Genomic DNA, 19,739 nt, shown 5'->3' on the forward strand with positions numbered 1-19,739 from the left:
GCCATATGTACTGTAAAACGTTGTACGATACACGTGCGAAAAGGTAATTCGCAACTCGTGTCGATTTAAAACACTCCCTGCGGTCGTGTTTTAATTTATCGCCACTCGTTTCGAATTTTGCTCTTTTCCGCACTTGTATCGTAAATAACTATTTTTTTTAGCCTTCACTACAGCAATATGTCTGTTTCTTAAGGCCGTTTCATCGGTTTGCCGCTGTCACTGTCACATTTCGAAAGAAGGAACGGGAAAGATCATGCGCGCCAAGTTTCAATTTTGATAGAATTTTATCGATTTTGATTTATTTTTAAAACGTTCTTACAATATCTAAATTCGAATGCTATGAAATTACTATTTAAGTTAAGATGGTTTTTTCTTCTTTTTTTGTTTATATTATCACATATTAAATAACCGAGTAAAGTTTGACTACAAGTCAGAGTTAGGAGTTACCTTGGGAATTAATTGTATCGAGAGAACATGATCATATAAGGTGATTTTTCGCCTCCTGCCTCAGGGAACCGCCTTAAGGAAGTTTTGTTGAAATTCCACTACAGTTACCAGAATCACTATATTATACACAATATAAAACAAAGTCCCGAAGAAAGGCCAGGTCAAGAGCACCCTAAACCGGCGAGCGTGTATGAGGAATGTTATGAAAGTGAAGGAAGCGAAAGAGGTATGCCAGAATAGCAAGTGGAAATCCGTGGTCTCTGCCTACCCCTCCGGGAAATAGGCGTGATTATATGTATGTATAAAACAAAGTTTCCGCTGTCTGTCCGTCTGTCCCTATGATCTTTAAAACTACGCAACGGATTTTGAAGCATTTTTTTAATAAATATAGTGATTCAAGAATAAGGTTTATATGAATAATTTGTAAAGGTATTGTGTAAATTTGTTAAACTACCCGTGCGTCGCTAGTACCTTCTAAAGGCGAAAATATCAACGTTTCAAAAGCCTAATTATCGGGCACATATTTGATATCTATAATACTTTTGGTAGACAAAAACTGTTATATTGACCCCCAGATTTATTATTTTAAACTGAGACCTTGTACTTACGCATTATAATGTCCGTTGGGTACCCCGTTGACGCCCTTATTAGATAGTGTGACGTCAGACATCTGACTGATCCCGGAGTCTTTGCTAGACATGTGGTTACCGCACTCGGCTGCAACAAACACACAAAATTTTAACAAATAAATATACATGTGAATATTTCCACTCGGGCTCTAAACGAACCCCTGTTATGTTCTTAAACATTTTAGTTAACTATCAAATGAAGAATGGGTACGCTACGCTGCCATACATCGTTTTTAGGGTTCCGTACCCAAAGGGTAAAAACGGGACCCTGTTACTAAGACTCCGCTGACTGTCTGTCACCAGGCTGTATCTCATGAACCGTGATAGCTAGACAGTTGAAATTTTCACAGATGATGTATTTCTGTTGCCGCTATAACAACAAATACTAAAAAACAGAATAAAATAAATATTGGCTCCCATACAACAAACGTGATTTTCTGTCGTTTCTAGCGTAATGGTACGGAACCCTTCGTGCTAGAGTCCGACTCGCACTTGGCCGGTTTTTAGTCATGAGATATCGTCAGAAAACAACCAAACTCTCTAAATGCAAAAAAACAACTGAAAACAACCCTGTTCTATTAATAATTTGGTTGAATATGGCTCTGGATTTGTGGTAGTTATTAGGCTAGGAAACCAGAGCTCGCTTCGCAGAGCAGAGCAGCTTTACGAATAAAGTATTGGCTGAAATAAAACTATGAAAACGGAATATATCGCGTATATTGAATTTATAATACATCCCGACGTTTCGAACCCTTTACAGCGTTCGTGCATGGTCAACGTGTGATGCATGTACAACCAGCCTTAAAGTTTATAGTCTATGATGGTTCATTATTTTTAGTATGTGGGTATTTTTGCACTTTTTAGTTTTTCCTCAGTCACCCGTTGACCATGAACGCTGTAAAGGGTTCGATGTATTATAAATACAATATACGCGATATAATCCGTTTTCATAGTTTTATTTCATGAGTAACTATCGCGGTAACCGAAGACAATATTAAAGTATCGGCTATTTGTATTGAAGTTACCGTTAGAGTGCTGCGCGGTGTACGTATGTATCTCAGTAGTAGTCCGTCTAATACGTGAATGTACGTCATCGGTGCCCGAATTCGGTGTCGCCGAGGAGGTCCTCAACGGAGAGTCGCTGCCGGCTGCACACATAAATCATCAAGATTAGTGTTAGACCCACAGAAATAAATATACCATAGAAGACGCATATGCATCTACATCGCGTCCGAACCCCGACCAAGCGTCGAGGTTGACCGTCGCTCTTTACAGTCCACGCGCGTCAGTTGTTGCAGCCGGACGTCCGTGAAAACTTAAAAAATGCTTCGTTGCATGATAATTAACTGCAACAGCCCAAAAATTGCGAGCACCCAAAGGCAAGAACATATTTCCTATCACAGATAAGTAATTTTAAAATTATATTATGCGTAAATTTTGTATGAAAAAGACGAAATAACGGTACCATTCGATTAATTACATTTTATTAAAAAAATAAACGCATCATTTCACCGACAAAATCACAATTACCTTGTTTTCCATACATAGAAACGGCTTCTAAGCAAAGTGACACAGTGACGTCACGATGTGTTGCCATTTTGTTAGAGCGTCTGCTCAGTAAAATGGCGATGCCAGACTTTGACCATCATTTGTGACTTTTGTATTGCTTTAAGATTTAAGACAATGGGTCCCATACAGACATTTGATTCTCAAAACAAACCTGATCGACTGATACCATAAATTTGTCAACTACCCAATGGGGGCTATCGTTTTTGCGCTCACCAGTTGGCGCCACTGTAGATTCTTGAAATGCTTATTTTTATAAAATCAATACGTTCTAATATACACAAGGTATTTTAACGTCTAAATGTGCCATTTTTGCAACCTGGTTAATTTTTTGCATATATTTTTGTTGGCACTTTTTTTAAACCACTAACATTTATTGAGCTATATCTATTGTTTACCATGATCAATCAAAGATGGACAAAGATTTACCACAATTATGAATAAGAAGTGAAAATTCCCGATAAAAAAAGCTTGAAACCCCCAAAACTTCTATGCGTTTGACATTTTGAAAGACCTCCATCTACACTAGCGCCCCTAGCGGCGAATTCAAACGCGGTAGGCCTCATTGTATTAAAAATCAACGTTGTCATCAAATAAAAAGCTGTATTTTGTATGACTTTATAGGTTTTTGTATGAACACGTGTGTACTTACTGCTAGAGGTCCTCCTGACGTGTTGCTGTAACACTCCGTTGACTAGAGCTTGTGTGTCTGGCGACAGCTCGCTCATTAGTGCCGTGAACTGGAACAAATACATCTAGTTACAAACTATCTACATATGCATATCCTATTATAGCAACATAATTTTTTAGGGTTCCGTACACAAAGGGTAAAAACGGGACCCTATTACTAAGACTTCGTCCGTCCGTCCGTCTGTCCGTCTGTCTGTTACCAGGCTGTATCTCATGAACTGTGATAGCAAGACAGTTGAAATTTTCACAGATGATGTATTTCTGTTGCCGCTATAACAACAAATACTAAAAACAGAATAAAATTAATATTTAAGTGGGGCTCCCATACATGATACAACAAACGTGATTTTTTTGTCGTTTCTTGCGTAATGGTACGGAACCCTTCGTGCTCGAGTCCGACTCGCACTTGGCCGCTTTTTAGTCATAGTATGTACGAGATACCGTCAGAAAACAACCAAAACTCTCTCCGTCTGTCCGTCCGTCTGTCTGTCACCAGGCTGTATCTCATGAACCGTGATAGCAAGACAGTTGAAATATTCACAGATGATGTATTACTGTTGCCGCTATAACAACAAATACTAAAAACATAATAATATAAATATTTAAATGGGGCTCCCATACAACAAACGTGATTTTTTTGCTGTTTTTTCCGTAATGATACGGAACCCTTCGTGCGCGAGTCCGACTCGCAATTGGCCGGTTTATTTTATTTTATTCAAGAAGGCATTAAATTACAATGCGCTTATGAACGCCAAATAAAGCTACGCCGGCTCTAACCCTACACCTCTGCCCCGAGAAGATATAATTCCCCCCACCCCTCAGTTGGAGGAGGGTATCCCAATATGGAACTGGCAAGAAACTCGGCGGCATACACAAATATAAATACACAGACTTAGCCCTTTGCCCAGTAGACGGACATTATTTCAGGCTAATAAAAAATCGCCCACCGAGGGTTCCGTACTTTTTAGTATTTTGTTGTTATAGCGGCAACAGAAATACATTTACATACACAAATTTCAACTGTCTAGCTATTACGGTTCATGAGATAGCCTGGTGACAGACAGACGGATAGCGGAGTCTTAGTAATAGGGTCCCGTTTTTACCCTTTGGGTACGGAACCCAAAAAAATTGTCCGCGAAGCTCTCATGTTGCCCCCTGATTTAAATTTGGAAAGTCCTGATATACACAAATGTGACGGTTTCAACCAAAAGTTACCACATTGTCGCTTGTCGATAAGGTTGATTTCGAACTGAAGTTATATGGAAATAGCGCCTTATTGACAACCGACAATAAGTACCCTTTTGGTTGAAAATGGCACAAATATAGAATGACACAACTCACCGGCACAGTACACATGTGTAAAAGTAGTTACACAAATAAAGTTTGGGAACTCCTGTTTTACTTAACCTCCTAAGGCCCAAAGTCCTACCTATAGTACCTCCTCAGTTCGATGAAATTTAAACCATATTCAATTGGAATAGACCTAAAAGATACTTCCCTCCCCTCTCAATTCCATTTTCATCACGTAATTACAGAAAGAATAGCTTTCTATTGCGAGCTGGTAAAAGTCTAAATGAACTAACGAAAGAGTGTGACATTGACGTTTTTAATAGTAACATCACAACTATAAGACGGATTCTGGCAAACAAATTACCTAAGTGAGCGAGTCGTATGCGATAGCATACTCATAATAATATTATTGTATCGATTGATGTATTTTATTAATAAGTTTTGTTTTTCTTAGCTCAGTATAATTAAGAGTATTGAATTGTGGATATTTAATAAGTAGGTATTCACATTTTGAAATTAGTATTTAGTTGAATACGTTGTAAAATTTTAGTGCTAACCACCAATTATGTGTTAACTTGTTGCTATTGGTGGGAACCTATAATTGGCTTTTTGTTATTTACTTATATAACTATTGTATAATTGATAGCTGTTGGTTCTCCGAAAATAAATAAATAAATAAATATCGCTCTTGCTTTGTTTCGTTCAATTTTCCAACAACGCAAAATCAACTCTATTTCCTACACTGTAGGTTCAAATTTTAGTGGCAAATTTTGGATTTTTCATTTGTACGGCTGGGCTTTTGGTTAATTAAGGATGTAAATACTTACAGGCACAGGGTTACAGTCGTAGAGGGCAGCTAAAGCGCGGCGAGCGTTGAGTCTGATATCGGCCGCGCGCGGATCCTGCGCGTGTGAAGCCACCTTTACTAACGCGCGACCCGCCACGCCGGTGGCGCCACCTGGTGACGAACAACATGTGTTTAAACAAATACCAAATATATAAAGTGATTTTGTTATATTGACCAAATTTTGGTTTGTTAGGGTTCCGTACCCAAAGGGTAAAAACGGAACCCTATTACTAAGACTCCGCTGTTTGTCTGTCTGCCTGTCACCAGGCTGTACCTCATGAACCGTGATAGCTAGACAGTTGAAATTTTCACAGATGATGTGTTTCTGTTGCCGCTATAACAACAAATACTAAAAAGTACGGAACCCTCGGTGCGCGAGTCCAACTCGCACTTTGTCGGTTTTTAATAAAACTCATCTCGCATAAAGGAATTTGAGATTAATTTGGGAAAATTAACAAAAATAAGAATATAATCAACTATGCTTTATATGACATCCGCTTAGTATGACGTGTTTGTCCATTCCCTTCGATGTCATTATATGCGGCTTCTACTGTATATTTTTTTTTATATTTTTTATATATTTTCATTTTTAGTTTTAATCATGTGTCGATACTTACTTACTTACTTCGCTGGCTCAGCGACCCAAAGTGGATCTTGGCCTCCGATACTAGGTTTCGCCATTCGTTCCTATATGTGTCTATAGATGGCAGTAAATTTACTGAGACTACAAAATTAACTACGGCAGTAACTCTCTTGGTTACACTCTATTACCTTTACTGCTACTATCCTCCTAAGGCCCAAGGTCCTTCCTATAGTATCTCTTCAGTTCGATGAAATTTAAACCCTATTCAATTGGAACAGTCGCTTTTGCTTTGTTCCGTTCAATTTTCCAACAACGCAAAATCAACTCTATTTTCTACACCATAGGTTCAAATTTTAGTGGCAAATTTTGGATTTTTCATTTGTATGGCTGAGCTTTAAGAGGTTAACCTCTGTGCCCTATTGAATGATTAGCATCGTGTGTAATAAAAAAAAAAGCTTTTATTTCAGGCATTTACCCATATTGCGTACAAAATTAAATACTACTTAAGAATTAATTGACACTGTAAAGGGGTGCCAGTCATGTTAAAAATAAGTCTAAATCTAGTTCAGTCATTTTCTGTTCTGATCCATGTGAACAGAAATCCAGCGCTTAAACACCGGACTCCTTATATCGTCAGAAACAGCCACAAGTATTTTGTTGTCGGAACAGCGCAGTCTCCTCCAGAACGAGGCAACGCGGTATCTAATTATCGCGAAAAAGTCGGGGACCCCCGCGTCCGCGAACACGCCCGACGCGCTGCAGCACCGCGGCAGCCACATAAGAGCTCGGAACGCGTCATAATAATACCTTGCAGAGCCTGTGCGCATGCGCCGGGCGTGCAGTAGTCGTGCGCGAGCGCGGCGAGGAAGCGCAGCGCGGCCGCTTTCGTCTTGGCCGTGGGGGCCGTCGCGCCGTCCGCCAGGAACCTACACAAACGATTTTATTACATTCTATCTAGAAATATTCGAATCACATATGTAATAAAAAAAAAACTACAAAAAAATTGGATTTTCGTTAAATGCTGCCATTTAAACAGCCCCAATAGAACAATCTCGATTTGTCAGCCGGCCTTGTAAAAGGCACGTGTTTACGTGGCTGCCGTTCCTTAACCCATAAACGGAGCGGCAGCTGACGACGAAGGTTCATTACACATTGCCCTTAAACTCTTTATGAATTATCACCCGGGATGCGTTGACTGACGAAATTTGCGCCTGGCCCGCGGTCAAGTTAAAAACTTTTAAGTTGTCCTTTTAAAAGGACATCGGGAGCAATAAGGCTAGTTTAGTAAGTTACCTGAATATGTTATGCAGCTGTAGTTCAGGCGGGAAGCACTCGTGTATAACGTCGAGCGTCTTCATGATCTTGCTTTGCACTGAGCCTAATATGTCCGTCCCTAACTTCATTAGTAACCTGCGAACAAAATTAAATTACATCATATTGAAAATTACTTGTACACAGATTACAAATTTTCTTAGACTTTATTTGCTGCTGACCCCTGACCCGTGAACGATCACAGGCTGAACACCTTGGTGTGCTCCACAAACATTTTGATGACGAGTTCCATACCGGAAGAACAGCTGGTACAGCCAGTCCTTCAACTGCTGCCAGTGAACGAGGGTTCACAGACTGCATCAAGCAGTAGGTTGAACACCTTGGTGTGCTCCACAAACATTTTGTTGAGAAGCTCCATACCTGAAAAGCAGCTGATACAACCAGTCCTTGAGCTGCTGCCAGTGAACGAGGAGTAGTGCAGAGACAGTATCGAGGAGTAGGCTGAACACCTTGGTGTGCTCCACAAACATTTTGTTGAGGAGCTCCATACCTGAAGAGCAGCTGATACAGCCAGTCCTTCGGCTGCTGCCAGTGGACGAGGAGCAGTTCACAGCCAGCATTCTCGAGTAAGCTGAACACCTTGGTGTGCTCCACAAACATTTTGTTGAGGAGCTCCATACCTGAAAAGCAGCTGATACAACAAGTCCTTGAGCTGCTGCCAGTGAACGAGGAGTAATTCAGAGACAGCAACAGCATCGAGTGGGCTGAACACCTCGATGTGCGCCACAAACATTTTGTTGAGGAGCTCCATACCTGAAGAGCAGCTGGTACAGCCAGTCCTTCAACTGCTGCCAGTGAACGAGGAGTAGTTCACAGACGGCATCCAGGAGTAGACTGAACACCTTGGTGTGCTCCACAAACATTTTGTTGAGGAGCTCCATACCTGAAAAGCAGCTGATACAACCAGTCCTTGAGCTGCTGCCAGTGAACGAGGAGTAATTCAGAGACAGGGACAGCATCGAGTAGGCTGAACACCTCGATGTGCGCCACAAACATTTTGTTGAGGAGTTCAATACCTGAAGAGCAGCTGGTACAGCCAGTCCTTCAACTGCTGCCAGTGAACGAGGAGTAGTTCACAGACGGCATCCAGGAGTAGACTGAACACTTTCGTGTGGGCGTCCACGAACATCTTGTTGAGGAGTTCCGTGAGACGACGGAGCTGGGAGTCAGTGAGGAGGCGACCGGAGTTTAGGTAGTTGGCCTGTAGGGGAAAAGGTTATTATTAGAAAATGCCTAAAACCTGGTTTTAATGAAAAATAATAATCTATGGGGTGATATTGTAGACCAGCGGTTCCTAACCTGGGGGTAAAACTGGCATTTCACGGGGGTACCTATCTATAAGAAAAAATATTAATGATTATGGAGGAGGGGTAAAATCGAGTTCCCTAGATAGTCAAAGGGGTCACAGTACTAAAAAGGTTAGGAACCACTGTTGTAGACGCATCATCTTCAATTCTTCATCTACCTACTAAGATTAGTTTACGTATAGTCGCAAGACGTTATTGGATCATAATGTATGGGAAAAAATATGGCTGCGAACCCTGACAGGTCTTTAAGTTTAAAGGTGAAGCAAGTGGATCACAAGCAAGTTTTAAAAAGAACAAAATTATCTACAATTTATAGATGGTTAAAAAAAAACAGAAATACAAGTAGTTTTTTTTGTTTTCCATGTGTTTTTTGTTTTGTTGCAAGCTGTCTAGCTGGAGATTAAGTATTTTTAAGAGTTGTGCGTGGTGCGATATCCTTTGATACGCCCATCAATTTCATAAAATCTTATATTTATTATAAGATCTTGAGTTGGGGGCATTCAAATATTACGTAACACAATTTTCGAAGATTTTTGAGCCCCCCCCCCCGTGTAACGCGCCGTAACGTTTTCGTGTACCCCCTCCCCCTACCTAAAAGTTACGTAACACCCAAGTGACCGCTTTTACCTAAAAGTCACAATAATGTTCAGCGAAGTATAATTATAAAATTTAAGAACGGAGCGAACGTGTATGAGGAATGTTATGCGAAAGAGGTATGTCAGTATCGTAGCAAGTGGAAATCCGTGGTCTCTGCCTACCACTCCGGGAAATAGGTGTGATTATGTATGTATATTATTTAATAATAAAAAACATTGTTACGTAACGCCTTGCTTCAACAACCCCCTCCCGAACCTGTAACGCATCGTAACGTTTTACAAGACCCCCCTCCCCCCCAAATTGCGTTACGTAATATTTGAACGCCCCCTGACTTACCAAATGTGTAAGGCCATCTTTCCGTTCGGTCCAGTGCGTGCTCGCGCACAGGGCGATGATCTCGTCCGCGGGGGGCGGGGGCGGCGGGGAGCCCTCCCAGCCCAGTCTCGATGCCGACCCTGACCATGACACGCTCTGCAACAAATCATAAGCATTAAAAAAAAAAAGATAAAGTTAAAAGACATTTATTCGTGACGATCACAACACAAGTAGGTACGAACATGTACAGACAACAACAGCAAGAAAAGAAGAGATCATCAAGTGTGCATCACGAAATGGATCCAACTCAGCATAATGCTAGCTATAAAGCCAGCGCTGGTCTTCCGTAGGGCCCATTCGGTGCCACGACAGATAACACACAAATATACATATTAAAAAATTACAAAGATACACACAAAGAATACCTAATTACAAACATATTAACCAAACCAAAAAGAAATACATGAAGAGCACAAACAAAAATAAAACACAAGTATACAAGAGAAAAAAAAAGAAAAAACATTCAAGAAACAAGCACATCCATAGACAATTAATAATTATGGATGCGACCATATTTAACCTACTCCATTAACCCTTGGATCCCACGCGATAACGAATCCTCGATGAAAGTTAAATCTAAAATTAAAACATCCAATCCCCTCAAGATTTTAAGAAACAGCCTCTCACGTGGTGCTGGAGTGCAGCGGAGTGGCCCCATACAGGGCAAAACATCTCGGATCCCCGAGAGACCTCCCCGAGGTCCTACTCAACATCAAAGGTTTGATAGGTTTCCTCGAGGAGCTGGGCTGGCAGGACTAGCCCACCCCCATGTCACGCAAAATAGGCGCCAGTCGTCGAGTTGCGGAAAATCGCCTGAACTACAATACAATACAATCCCCTCAAGATCTCTGGGACTCGAGGGATCAAAGCGGGGATCTCCAAACTTATTGAACTCAAAACTGTGAATGTTGGGCTGATTGTTTATTGTTTATTTATTATTTAAGTTGACAATTGTACCTTAACAGCTTAAGCCACGGCACAAATTGGGAAACAGTAATACTTATACATTGGGTACAAAAGTATTATAATAGCTAAAAACATAACAACCATATAAGGCTGCGCATGCAGTAAAGGGTTAAGTAGGTAAGTTTAGGTTTAAGATAAAGTTAAGTTACATATCAACAGCTAACACAAACGCAAAGGAGCCTCGTCTGCCAACAAAACACTGTGTGGTTTGGCAGAAGAAAATATGTATTTAGTTGTAAGTAAGATCTTTGAATAAACGTTTATTTATTTATTTATTTTTTATTTATTTACATAACAACAAAGATACGGATACATCTATTACGGAGTTACGTCTGTAACTCCGTAATAGATGGATACAGTCTAAGGAAAAAACGTGCCTCGAAAATCACGAAAATTTGATTCTCGATCAGAGGGCGCCACTAGTTTTGGCCTACTCACGTATAGAGGGCGTTGACGGTTCCGTTTGTTATTTATAATTCTAACGCATATCAGTGAAAGAACATGAGTCAAAATCATATAAAAATAATTAATAAAACATTTATCCATATTTAAATACATTTTAACGTATTTTTATAAATCTTCATTTTTAGTTTTAAAGTATGTCGATAGATGGCAGTGAATTTAAGGTGGTTACAAAATTTACTATGACAGTACCGCTCTATCTTATTATAACCTCTTTGATAACAATATTAATTAGGCTGATGGCTCTGGGGTCGAGTCCCAGGGGAATTTATTTGCATAAACACGGATGTTTATTCCTGAATTTCGGAAAGCACCATTTAACTGCTGATTAAGATCATACAATGAGGAATTTTTGAATGACTAAAAACTCTACAATGAATGCAAACAAGTATGGAGAACTTACATCGTGCCTCCTGTATGAATCCAAGCTCCTCTCCGAGCAGACGCTGGAAGCTTCAGAATCGTCATCTCGCCGACCGCTGTCATACGCTGAACTGTCCTCTGGACTCTAATAAAATATAACATATTTTTGTAACTATTTGGAGTTTCAGAACAATATATAAGTAGTATTTCTGACCTCTTAAGGCCATATATAGAAAACTAGCTTTTGCCCGCGACTTCGTCTGCGTGGACTTAGTAACCGCAGCTAGAGTAAGAATAGCGCCTGGAGAAAATCTCATAGCAATTTTCTTCAGGGATCATTTTCGGGATAAAAACTATCCTATGTCCTTCTCAGGGACTCAACCTATCTCTATGCCAAATTTCATCTAAATCGGTTTAGCGGTTTAAGCGTGAAGAGGGAACACACAGACAGACAGACAGACAGACAGACAGACAGATTTACGCATTTATAATATTGGTATGGATATGGATTCGCATTTGAAATGAATAGTGTACATATGTAGAGCCGTTAGGCCGATAAAGCACGTAATAATAATAAAAAATGTCATTAGAGAAGACGAGTACATTTAGAAAAAGTTACCCTTAGTACTCCTTCCGCGTCTCTGGTCTGCTGCAGTAACCGTAGTGTGGCCGACGGGGCGCGGGTAGTTCGCTCCACGGACTCGCGTCTGCGGATGGAAGAGCCCACCACGCTGTTGGATCGACCCGTTCTGTAACGTTACATCATTTATTATATAACACTGATTTAAACTTTCCCGATTTTTACTCATTATTATTCACAACGACGGGACTTAATCGCGTAAAATAAGTTTTAAATTCACCTCCGACGTTTTGAGGACGGCGTTGTTCCCGTGGTCTCGGAGAAGACTGGCTCAAGTTGACATCAACATCTTCTAGCCGGTGAATTTAAAACTTATTTTACGCCATCAAATCCCGTTGTTGTGAATTTATTATATAGTCGGGTAAAACAATTTTATTAGTAAAAGCATATAGGTTGTAATGATAAAGTCTGGTTCTTTATTCCGTAGACTAAAATGACAATCACAAATGTCAAACGAAGAAATAATGTGACCAGCTTAAAACAAACAGTGCTGATCTTTGATTTCGGTTCGTGAATAACCGATAAATATTAAATTAATTTTAGATTCAAAATAAACAATAAAATATGGATTTAAGACCTGAAATATATGTTTTTTTAATATAATAAATGAAATCTACTCGCTACATGATAGAAAATAAGCAATAAATAAAATCTACTCACTTCTAATCTACTCAAACATTAAAAAAATGACATTGACGTATCGCTGACCTGACGCAACGCCATTTTGGTATTTTTGGTTTACGTATTCGACATTCGTTACTTTACTCGTATAGTGATCGGATGTAAAATAGAATAGAATAGAAATAATTTATTCGTTAGCACACACAAATAGAAAATTATATAAACCAGAGAAACATAAAAAAGAAAAAGTGCCACGAAATGGTCTCACCTCAGCATGTTGCTGGCGACTTCCAGCGCTGATCTTCCGGTGTATTTCGGTGCGTTTCCTCTCTTCATCAACAAATAAGTACCTCCCAATAATTTATTTTCGGTTAGTACCGGTTGTAGCACATCACTAATATGACGTAAAAAACTAGCAACACATGAAATGTCATTTTAGTCTACGGATTAAAAAAACAGACTCTACCTAGTTAAATATTAAGTTAATATTTTTTTAGATAACAAAATTAAATGATGATGATGCGACGACCTGGTGAAGGTAGCGGGAATTCGGTGGATGCGAGCGGCACAGGATCGGTCGGAGTGGCGAGCCTTGGGGGAGGCCTATGTCCAGCAGTGGACGTCTATCGGCTGACATGATGATGATGATGATGATGATGATGATGAAACTGAATGATTAACCTGGTAGGACTAGTCTCCCTGGAGCCGGCGAGGGAGCGCGGGATCCCGGAGGGGCGGCGCCGAGCGCTGGCCAACGAGAGCGGTCCCGAAGTCCTAGATGATGGCGACGATGACCGAGATGTCGCTGCGAAATAATTTTAAATTGTAGAATGGGGTTGGATGGTCGAAGTATTTAACAGATGGCGCCAGCATAGCTTGCCCTTTCAATCTCTATTGTTGCTGTTGTCAATTGTGTCAAAATCTTGTTTTTTTTTGGAATTTTATGGCCTGGCTGCCAGCTCTTTAAGCCAAATCTCATAAAACATAACTAGAGAAATTGGCAAGCTATGATGGCGCCATCTGTGCAAACCTTTGACAGTTACCAACCCCGTTGAAATTGATCTTAGCAGTTTAAAAACTAGTCAACTTCTTTAAAATATAATGGTTAAACAGTTAAAGTCACATGGTGAAGCGACGACATTATTCCATTTTCAATGCTTCGGGGACGCTTCTTCAGGGGTTTTACATTTGACTGCACTCACATAAGTTAGCTTCGGTAAAAGTCTGAGACAACCGGATGATCACTAAACATTTCGGGCTTTTACCAATATGGCCAGGATTTAACTTACATCGGGCTTTTACAGAAAGATAAAAATTATTTCGCTGAGATCTATTTCAATTTCTACAAATCCATACTAATATTATAAATGCGAAAGTGTGTCTGTTTGTCTGTCTGTAGAAGGTAAGAGGTATCTTCACGGTTAAACCGCTAAACAGATTTAGTTGAAATTTGGTATAGAGATAGTTTGAGTCCCGGGGAAGGACATAGGGTAGTTTTTATCCCAGAAATCATCCTTAAAGAGGGTGGAAGTTTTTATGGGAAATCGATAAAAAGCAGATTGGATAAAAGTTCAAAAGTTTAAAGTTCAACTAACTCTGCGCAGACGAAGTCGCGGGCAAAAGCTATTTCTGTTATATATTGACAGACAGCGCACTCACACTTAACTTAAACACAGAGAATAAAACACTTTTTTCAAAAATTTTGGAGCTCCACTAAGATTTTTTTAATTCAATCTTTTAAACGGTCAAAATGCGTTTGCAGGTTTTTAAAGACTACGCGGAGAATGTCACAGGCGGAAGTATTATAAGGCCAGGATTACACTCGTTAGTTTTACTTACGTAAGTAGGGACACAGTTATACTACAGAATGAGATATGATTATCGTTATCTCATTCTAGCAAATAGCTTTGTCCCTACTTACATAAGTAAAATCATAGAGTAACTTATACTAGAGCGGTACTGTCATAGTAAATTTTGTAACCCCAGTAAATTCACTGCCATCTGTCGACACACTTTAAAACTAAAAATAAATATTTATAAAGATACGATAAAATGTATTTAAATATGGATAAATGGTTTTTTTATTTGCATTAATTATTTTTATATGATTTTGACCCATGTTCTTTCACTGGTATGCGTTAAAATTATAAATAACAAACGAAACAGTCAATGCCCTCTATACGAGTGTAGGTCAAAACTAGTGGCGCCATCTGATCTAGAATCAAATTTTCGTGATTTTCGAGGCACGTTTTTTTCTTAGACTGTATCCATCTATTACGGAGTTATATCTATCTTTGGTAAAACTTACGAGTGTAATCCTGGCCTTATATGATAAACTTACGTTGCGACTGCGACACGCCGGGGCGCGACCTCGAGCGGCCGACCGCTCTCTCGGGGCTCGGCGGGACTCCGCTGTTGCTCTGTGGAGATCTTTTCGCGCGGGCTGCAAATATGTCACTACATTATATATTTATATCGCAGCTTAAGGACCTGTTACCAAGTAAGATAATGTGTGTATCAAAAAAGTTTGAAATCGTAACAAAACCAACAATGTAATGACTAATTTTATTGTGTACAAATAAAAAACATAAAGACACAAAAAGCTGCTCCACGTGTACATAGCAACGAAAAAGTGCGAGAAAACACTACTGTGGATTAGGTATATTTAGTGTATCATGTACCTTGTTGGGCGACTTCTCCCTCTATGAGGCAAAAACAATACAACATTCATTAACTAATCGTATAACAATACATTATACGAAGATGTGTATAAATATAGCTGGTCAAGAAAATCTTGTCAGTAGAAAAAGGCGCGAAATTCAAATATTCTATGGGACGATATCCCTTCGCGCCTACATTTTTAAATTTGCCGCCTTTTTGTACTGACAAGATTTGTTTGACCAGCTATAGTATAAAATACAAGTCTACAGCACTCCTCGCTTCGCTCGTTGTCACACTAATATATATCTTGACTTTTTCGCTTGCTTGATTATCAATAGCATTGTTACAAAATTGCTTTCCACTGGCTCGCCTATCTTGAGACAGACGCGTATCCGACAGATTTCAAAAAAAAAACCGGCCAAGTGCGAGTCGGGCTCGCGCACGAAGGGTTCCGTACCATTACGGAAAAAAAACAGCAAAAAAATCACGTTTGTTGTATGGGAGCCCCATTTAAGTATTTATATTATTCTGTTTTTGGTATTTGTTGTTATAGCGGCAACAGAAATACATCATCTGTAAAAATATCAACTGTCTAGCTATCACGGTTAATGAGATACAGCCTGGTGATTATAAAATATCAGACTATTTAGAAGACGTTAACCCTTGGAGTTAATAAGTATGTGCATAGTGTAACATAGATAATGTTATTTAATATTTAATTTTTAAGTAAATACAATTGTTTGACGTCATAAAGAGATTGTAAAATCCTATTATGAAAATAAACGATATGATATGATATGATGATATGACAGACAGACAGACAGCGGAGTCTTAGTAATATCCCCTTTTTACCCTTTGGGTACGGAACCCTAAAAAGTAAACATAATCCCCAATCCCGTTTACTTACTACTTACTGACAGCCTTTTTCCGCAGACGTTTTGTCTGGTTGCCCTTGGCATAGGGTTCTCACATATTCCTCCACTCATCTCTGTCCAGAGCCTATCATCTCCACAAGGCTCCGGTCCCAAGGACCTGACACTCTTTGATAGAGAAATATAGTCTTATTGCGATTCCTATAAGAGGTAAAAGAAAATAGTGCCATGCTTTGTCTTTATCACCGACCGGGCATTTTTTCATGGTCGGGTTATGGCATCATGTGGGCATCATAGCAAGGAGGCGATGGCGAAATACCGAAATTTATAAGAGTGAAAGAGAAAAGACATTGGTCATGCAAAGCGGATAAATTGCGTAGTATACATTTTATATGAATATTCTTTATCTTACCCCCGGTCGCTCGGTGGCGCCGTCTATAACTACTTGTATATACTATGTCTATGCTCCAGTCCCATTATTAAAGAGTAAATACTTACGCAGGCTGGCAGTGCCGGCCGCCATCTTGGCGCGCGTCATGTGCGAGTAGAGTGCGCGTGCGCGTGCGCGCTGCGCGGCCGCCGCGTCCACGGCGGACACGGAGCGGGCCGCTGCGCCGCTCGGAGACCGATCTGTACAAACATCATTCACTCTATGGCTGAACATTATTAAGGCCGTAACACACCATCCAACCCCACCAAGGTCATTGTGCGACGCACCCATAAGTAAGAGCGACAAAAATAAAAGAAAGAAATGCTTTTGACTTTAGAAAATAAAGAAAAGAAAAAAGAAAGAGAAGAAAGGAAGAAGAGAAGAAGATTTAGAAAGAGATATCGCTTGCTCGCTCTTACTTATGGGTGCGTCGCACAATGACCTCGGTGCGGTCGATTATGTGTTACGGTCTTTAGCATTGGGGCGCTTCCATAAAATGTCGCTTACGCCTTTGGCATGTATGGCAGATACCTTGCTAAAATGTGTAACGCTCGAAAGTACGTCGTTCTTAAGAAAAATGGTACCACATTGTCGCTTGCCATAAGGACGCTGTGATAGGCTTTTCGTATAAAGATACAAGCAAACTTCGTCCTTAAGCGCCAATGTGGTACCTTTTGCTTGAAAACGTCACACATACTGCCAATTTGTTACCAGACCAAACGTGGCTTTCCATCAGGGTCCTTATTATGCTTCATGTGCAAGGACCCTTCTATCAGAATTTATTGGTTCCGTGTGTCCGCCTTTCCTCCACAGGTCGCATGCCTTTGTGTGCTTCGGTTCATTGTTTAACTTTTTTGTTAATATAGTTATTGTTTTTTTTCAAAATTGCTGAGCCAATGGGGGTCAACGAGGTCTATCCTCTAGCCGCCCACGAATCAAAACTTGCCAAGACAAATGCAATTTTGATTTGTCAAATTAAAGATTCAAAATACAATGGAACGGGAGACCTATTTATAGGCCTCTGGGCGGCTAGAGGCTATAGCTCACAAATCTCACAATCTAGTGTTTTAACTAGGTTTAGCTAGTCCTAATCTAATCACCTCTCATGGCGACAGGTATGTACGACACTGGCAGGCGTTCCTTAGCTAGTCCTAATCTAAACACCTCTCATGGCGACAGGTATGTACGACACTGGCAGGCGTTCCTTAGCTAGTCCTAATCTAAACACCTCTCATGGCGACAGGTATGTACGACATTGGCAGGCGTTCCTTAGCTAGTCCTTATCTAAACACCTCTCATGGCGACAGGTATGTACGACATTGGCAGGCGTTCCTTAGCTAGTCCTAATCTAAACACCTCTCATGGCGACAGGTATGTACGACATTGGCAGGCGTTCCTTAGCTAGTCCTTATCTAAACACCTCTCATGGCGACAGGTATGTACGACACTGGCGGGCGTTCCTTAGCTAGTCCTAATCTAAACACCTCTCATGGCGACAGGTATGTACGACACTGGCGGGCGTTCCTTAGCTAGTCCTAATCTAATCACCTCTCATGGCGACAGGTATGTACGACACTGGCGGGCGTTCCTTAGCTAGTCCTAATCTAATCACCTCTCATGGCAACAGGTATGTACGACACTGGCGGGCGTCCTTAGCTAGTCCTAATCTAATCACCTCTCATGGCAACAGGTATGTACGACACTGGCGGGCGTCCTTAGCTAGTCCTAATCTAATCACCTCTCATGGCGACAGGTATGTGCGACACTGGCGGGCGTTCCTTAGCTAGTCCTAATCTAATCACCTCTCATGGCGACAGGTATGTACGACACTGGCGGGCGTTCCTTAGCTAGTCCTAATCTAATCACCTCTCATGGCGACAGGTATGTACGACACTGGCGGGCGTTCCTTAGCTAGTCCTAATCTAATCACCTCTCATGGCAACAGGTATGTACGACACTGGCGGGCGTCCTTAGCTAGTCCTAATCTAATCACCTCTCATGGCGACAGGTATGTGCGACACTGGCGGGCGTTCCTTATCTAGTCCTAATCTAATCACCTCTCATGGCGACAGGTATGTACGACACTGGCGGGCGTTCCTTAGCTAGTCCTAATCTAATCACCTCTCATGGCGACAGGTATGTGCGACACTGGCGGGCGTTCTTGCGACGCGCGACGACGTCGCAAAGAGTTGGTCCTGCTTATTCCCGACACTAGGTTTTCGGTTGAAGCTGATAATAAGTTAGATACAAACCGTGTCCGTAGCGGCGTGGAAAAGAAATATTTACACAATAATTACGTCGAATTGCCAAAACACAGTAAAGGTATTTTTGTACAGTTGGTATTTCTTTTAAGATGCCCGAATGTTATTTAAAAACTCTTGCTACAATTCGGACATCTTAAAAAAACCGTCCAAGTGCGAGTCGGACTCGCGCACGAAGGGTTCCGTACCATTACGCAAAAAATGGCAAAAAAATCACATTAGTTGTATGGGATTGAAATATTTATTTTATTCTGTTTTTAGTATTTGTTGTTATAGCGACTACAGAAATACATCATCTGTGAAAATTTCAACTGTCTAGCTATCAATGTTCATGAGATACAGCCTGGTGACAGACTGACAGCGGAGTCTTAGTAATAAGGTCCCGTTTTTACCCTTTGGGCACAATTTAACTTTGTGATACTCGTACGTATAACCGTTTATACGAATTCCTAAGAGCATCGTCAGTCATCGTGCCCACAACGCCAAAACCGCACGTACGGGGAAGGAAATCAATTTCAGTAAGTACCATTTTGTACCTGGTCGCAGTGACAACAGGCTAGATGACAAATTTTCATTAATGGTGTCAATCGATCAGGTTTGTTTTTAGGATCAAATGTCTATATGGGACCCATTGCATTAAAGCAATACAAAAGTCAGAAATGTCAAAGTCCGACAGTCGTCCTTCACTCGCGAAACGCTTCTAACAAAACGATAAGTGAACGTGACCTCAAGTTCACTGAGAGGCCATTTTGAATGTATGGACAAAATAAGAAAATTGCGTTTTTGTCGGTGAAATATTG

General features: G+C 40.6%; 1 protein-coding gene across 1 annotated transcript in view; it reads right to left on the reverse strand.

Annotated features, from left to right (window-relative positions):
• Positions 1-19,739, reverse strand: part of LOC134752771 (CLIP-associating protein) — a 105,866-nt gene that overhangs the window by 25,792 nt on the left and 60,335 nt on the right. Inside the window, exons 17-29 of the mRNA XM_063688466.1 lie at positions 16,747-16,878; positions 15,057-15,158; positions 13,397-13,520; positions 12,074-12,203; positions 11,495-11,599; positions 9,625-9,759; positions 8,401-8,585; positions 7,346-7,462; positions 6,860-6,978; positions 5,450-5,580; positions 3,295-3,382; positions 2,102-2,224; positions 1,056-1,164 (exon numbers count right to left, since the gene is read on the reverse strand). Of these exons, the coding sequence (XP_063544536.1) occupies positions 1,056-1,164; positions 2,102-2,224; positions 3,295-3,382; positions 5,450-5,580; positions 6,860-6,978; positions 7,346-7,462; positions 8,401-8,585; positions 9,625-9,759; positions 11,495-11,599; positions 12,074-12,203; positions 13,397-13,520; positions 15,057-15,158; positions 16,747-16,878 (1,600 nt within the window). The remainder of the gene's footprint in view (positions 1-1,055; positions 1,165-2,101; positions 2,225-3,294; positions 3,383-5,449; positions 5,581-6,859; positions 6,979-7,345; positions 7,463-8,400; positions 8,586-9,624; positions 9,760-11,494; positions 11,600-12,073; positions 12,204-13,396; positions 13,521-15,056; positions 15,159-16,746; positions 16,879-19,739) is intronic.

The sequence above is a fragment of the Cydia strobilella genome, chromosome 25, assembly GCF_947568885.1.
Source record: "Cydia strobilella chromosome 25, ilCydStro3.1, whole genome shotgun sequence".
NCBI lineage: Eukaryota > Metazoa > Arthropoda > Insecta > Lepidoptera > Tortricidae > Cydia > Cydia strobilella.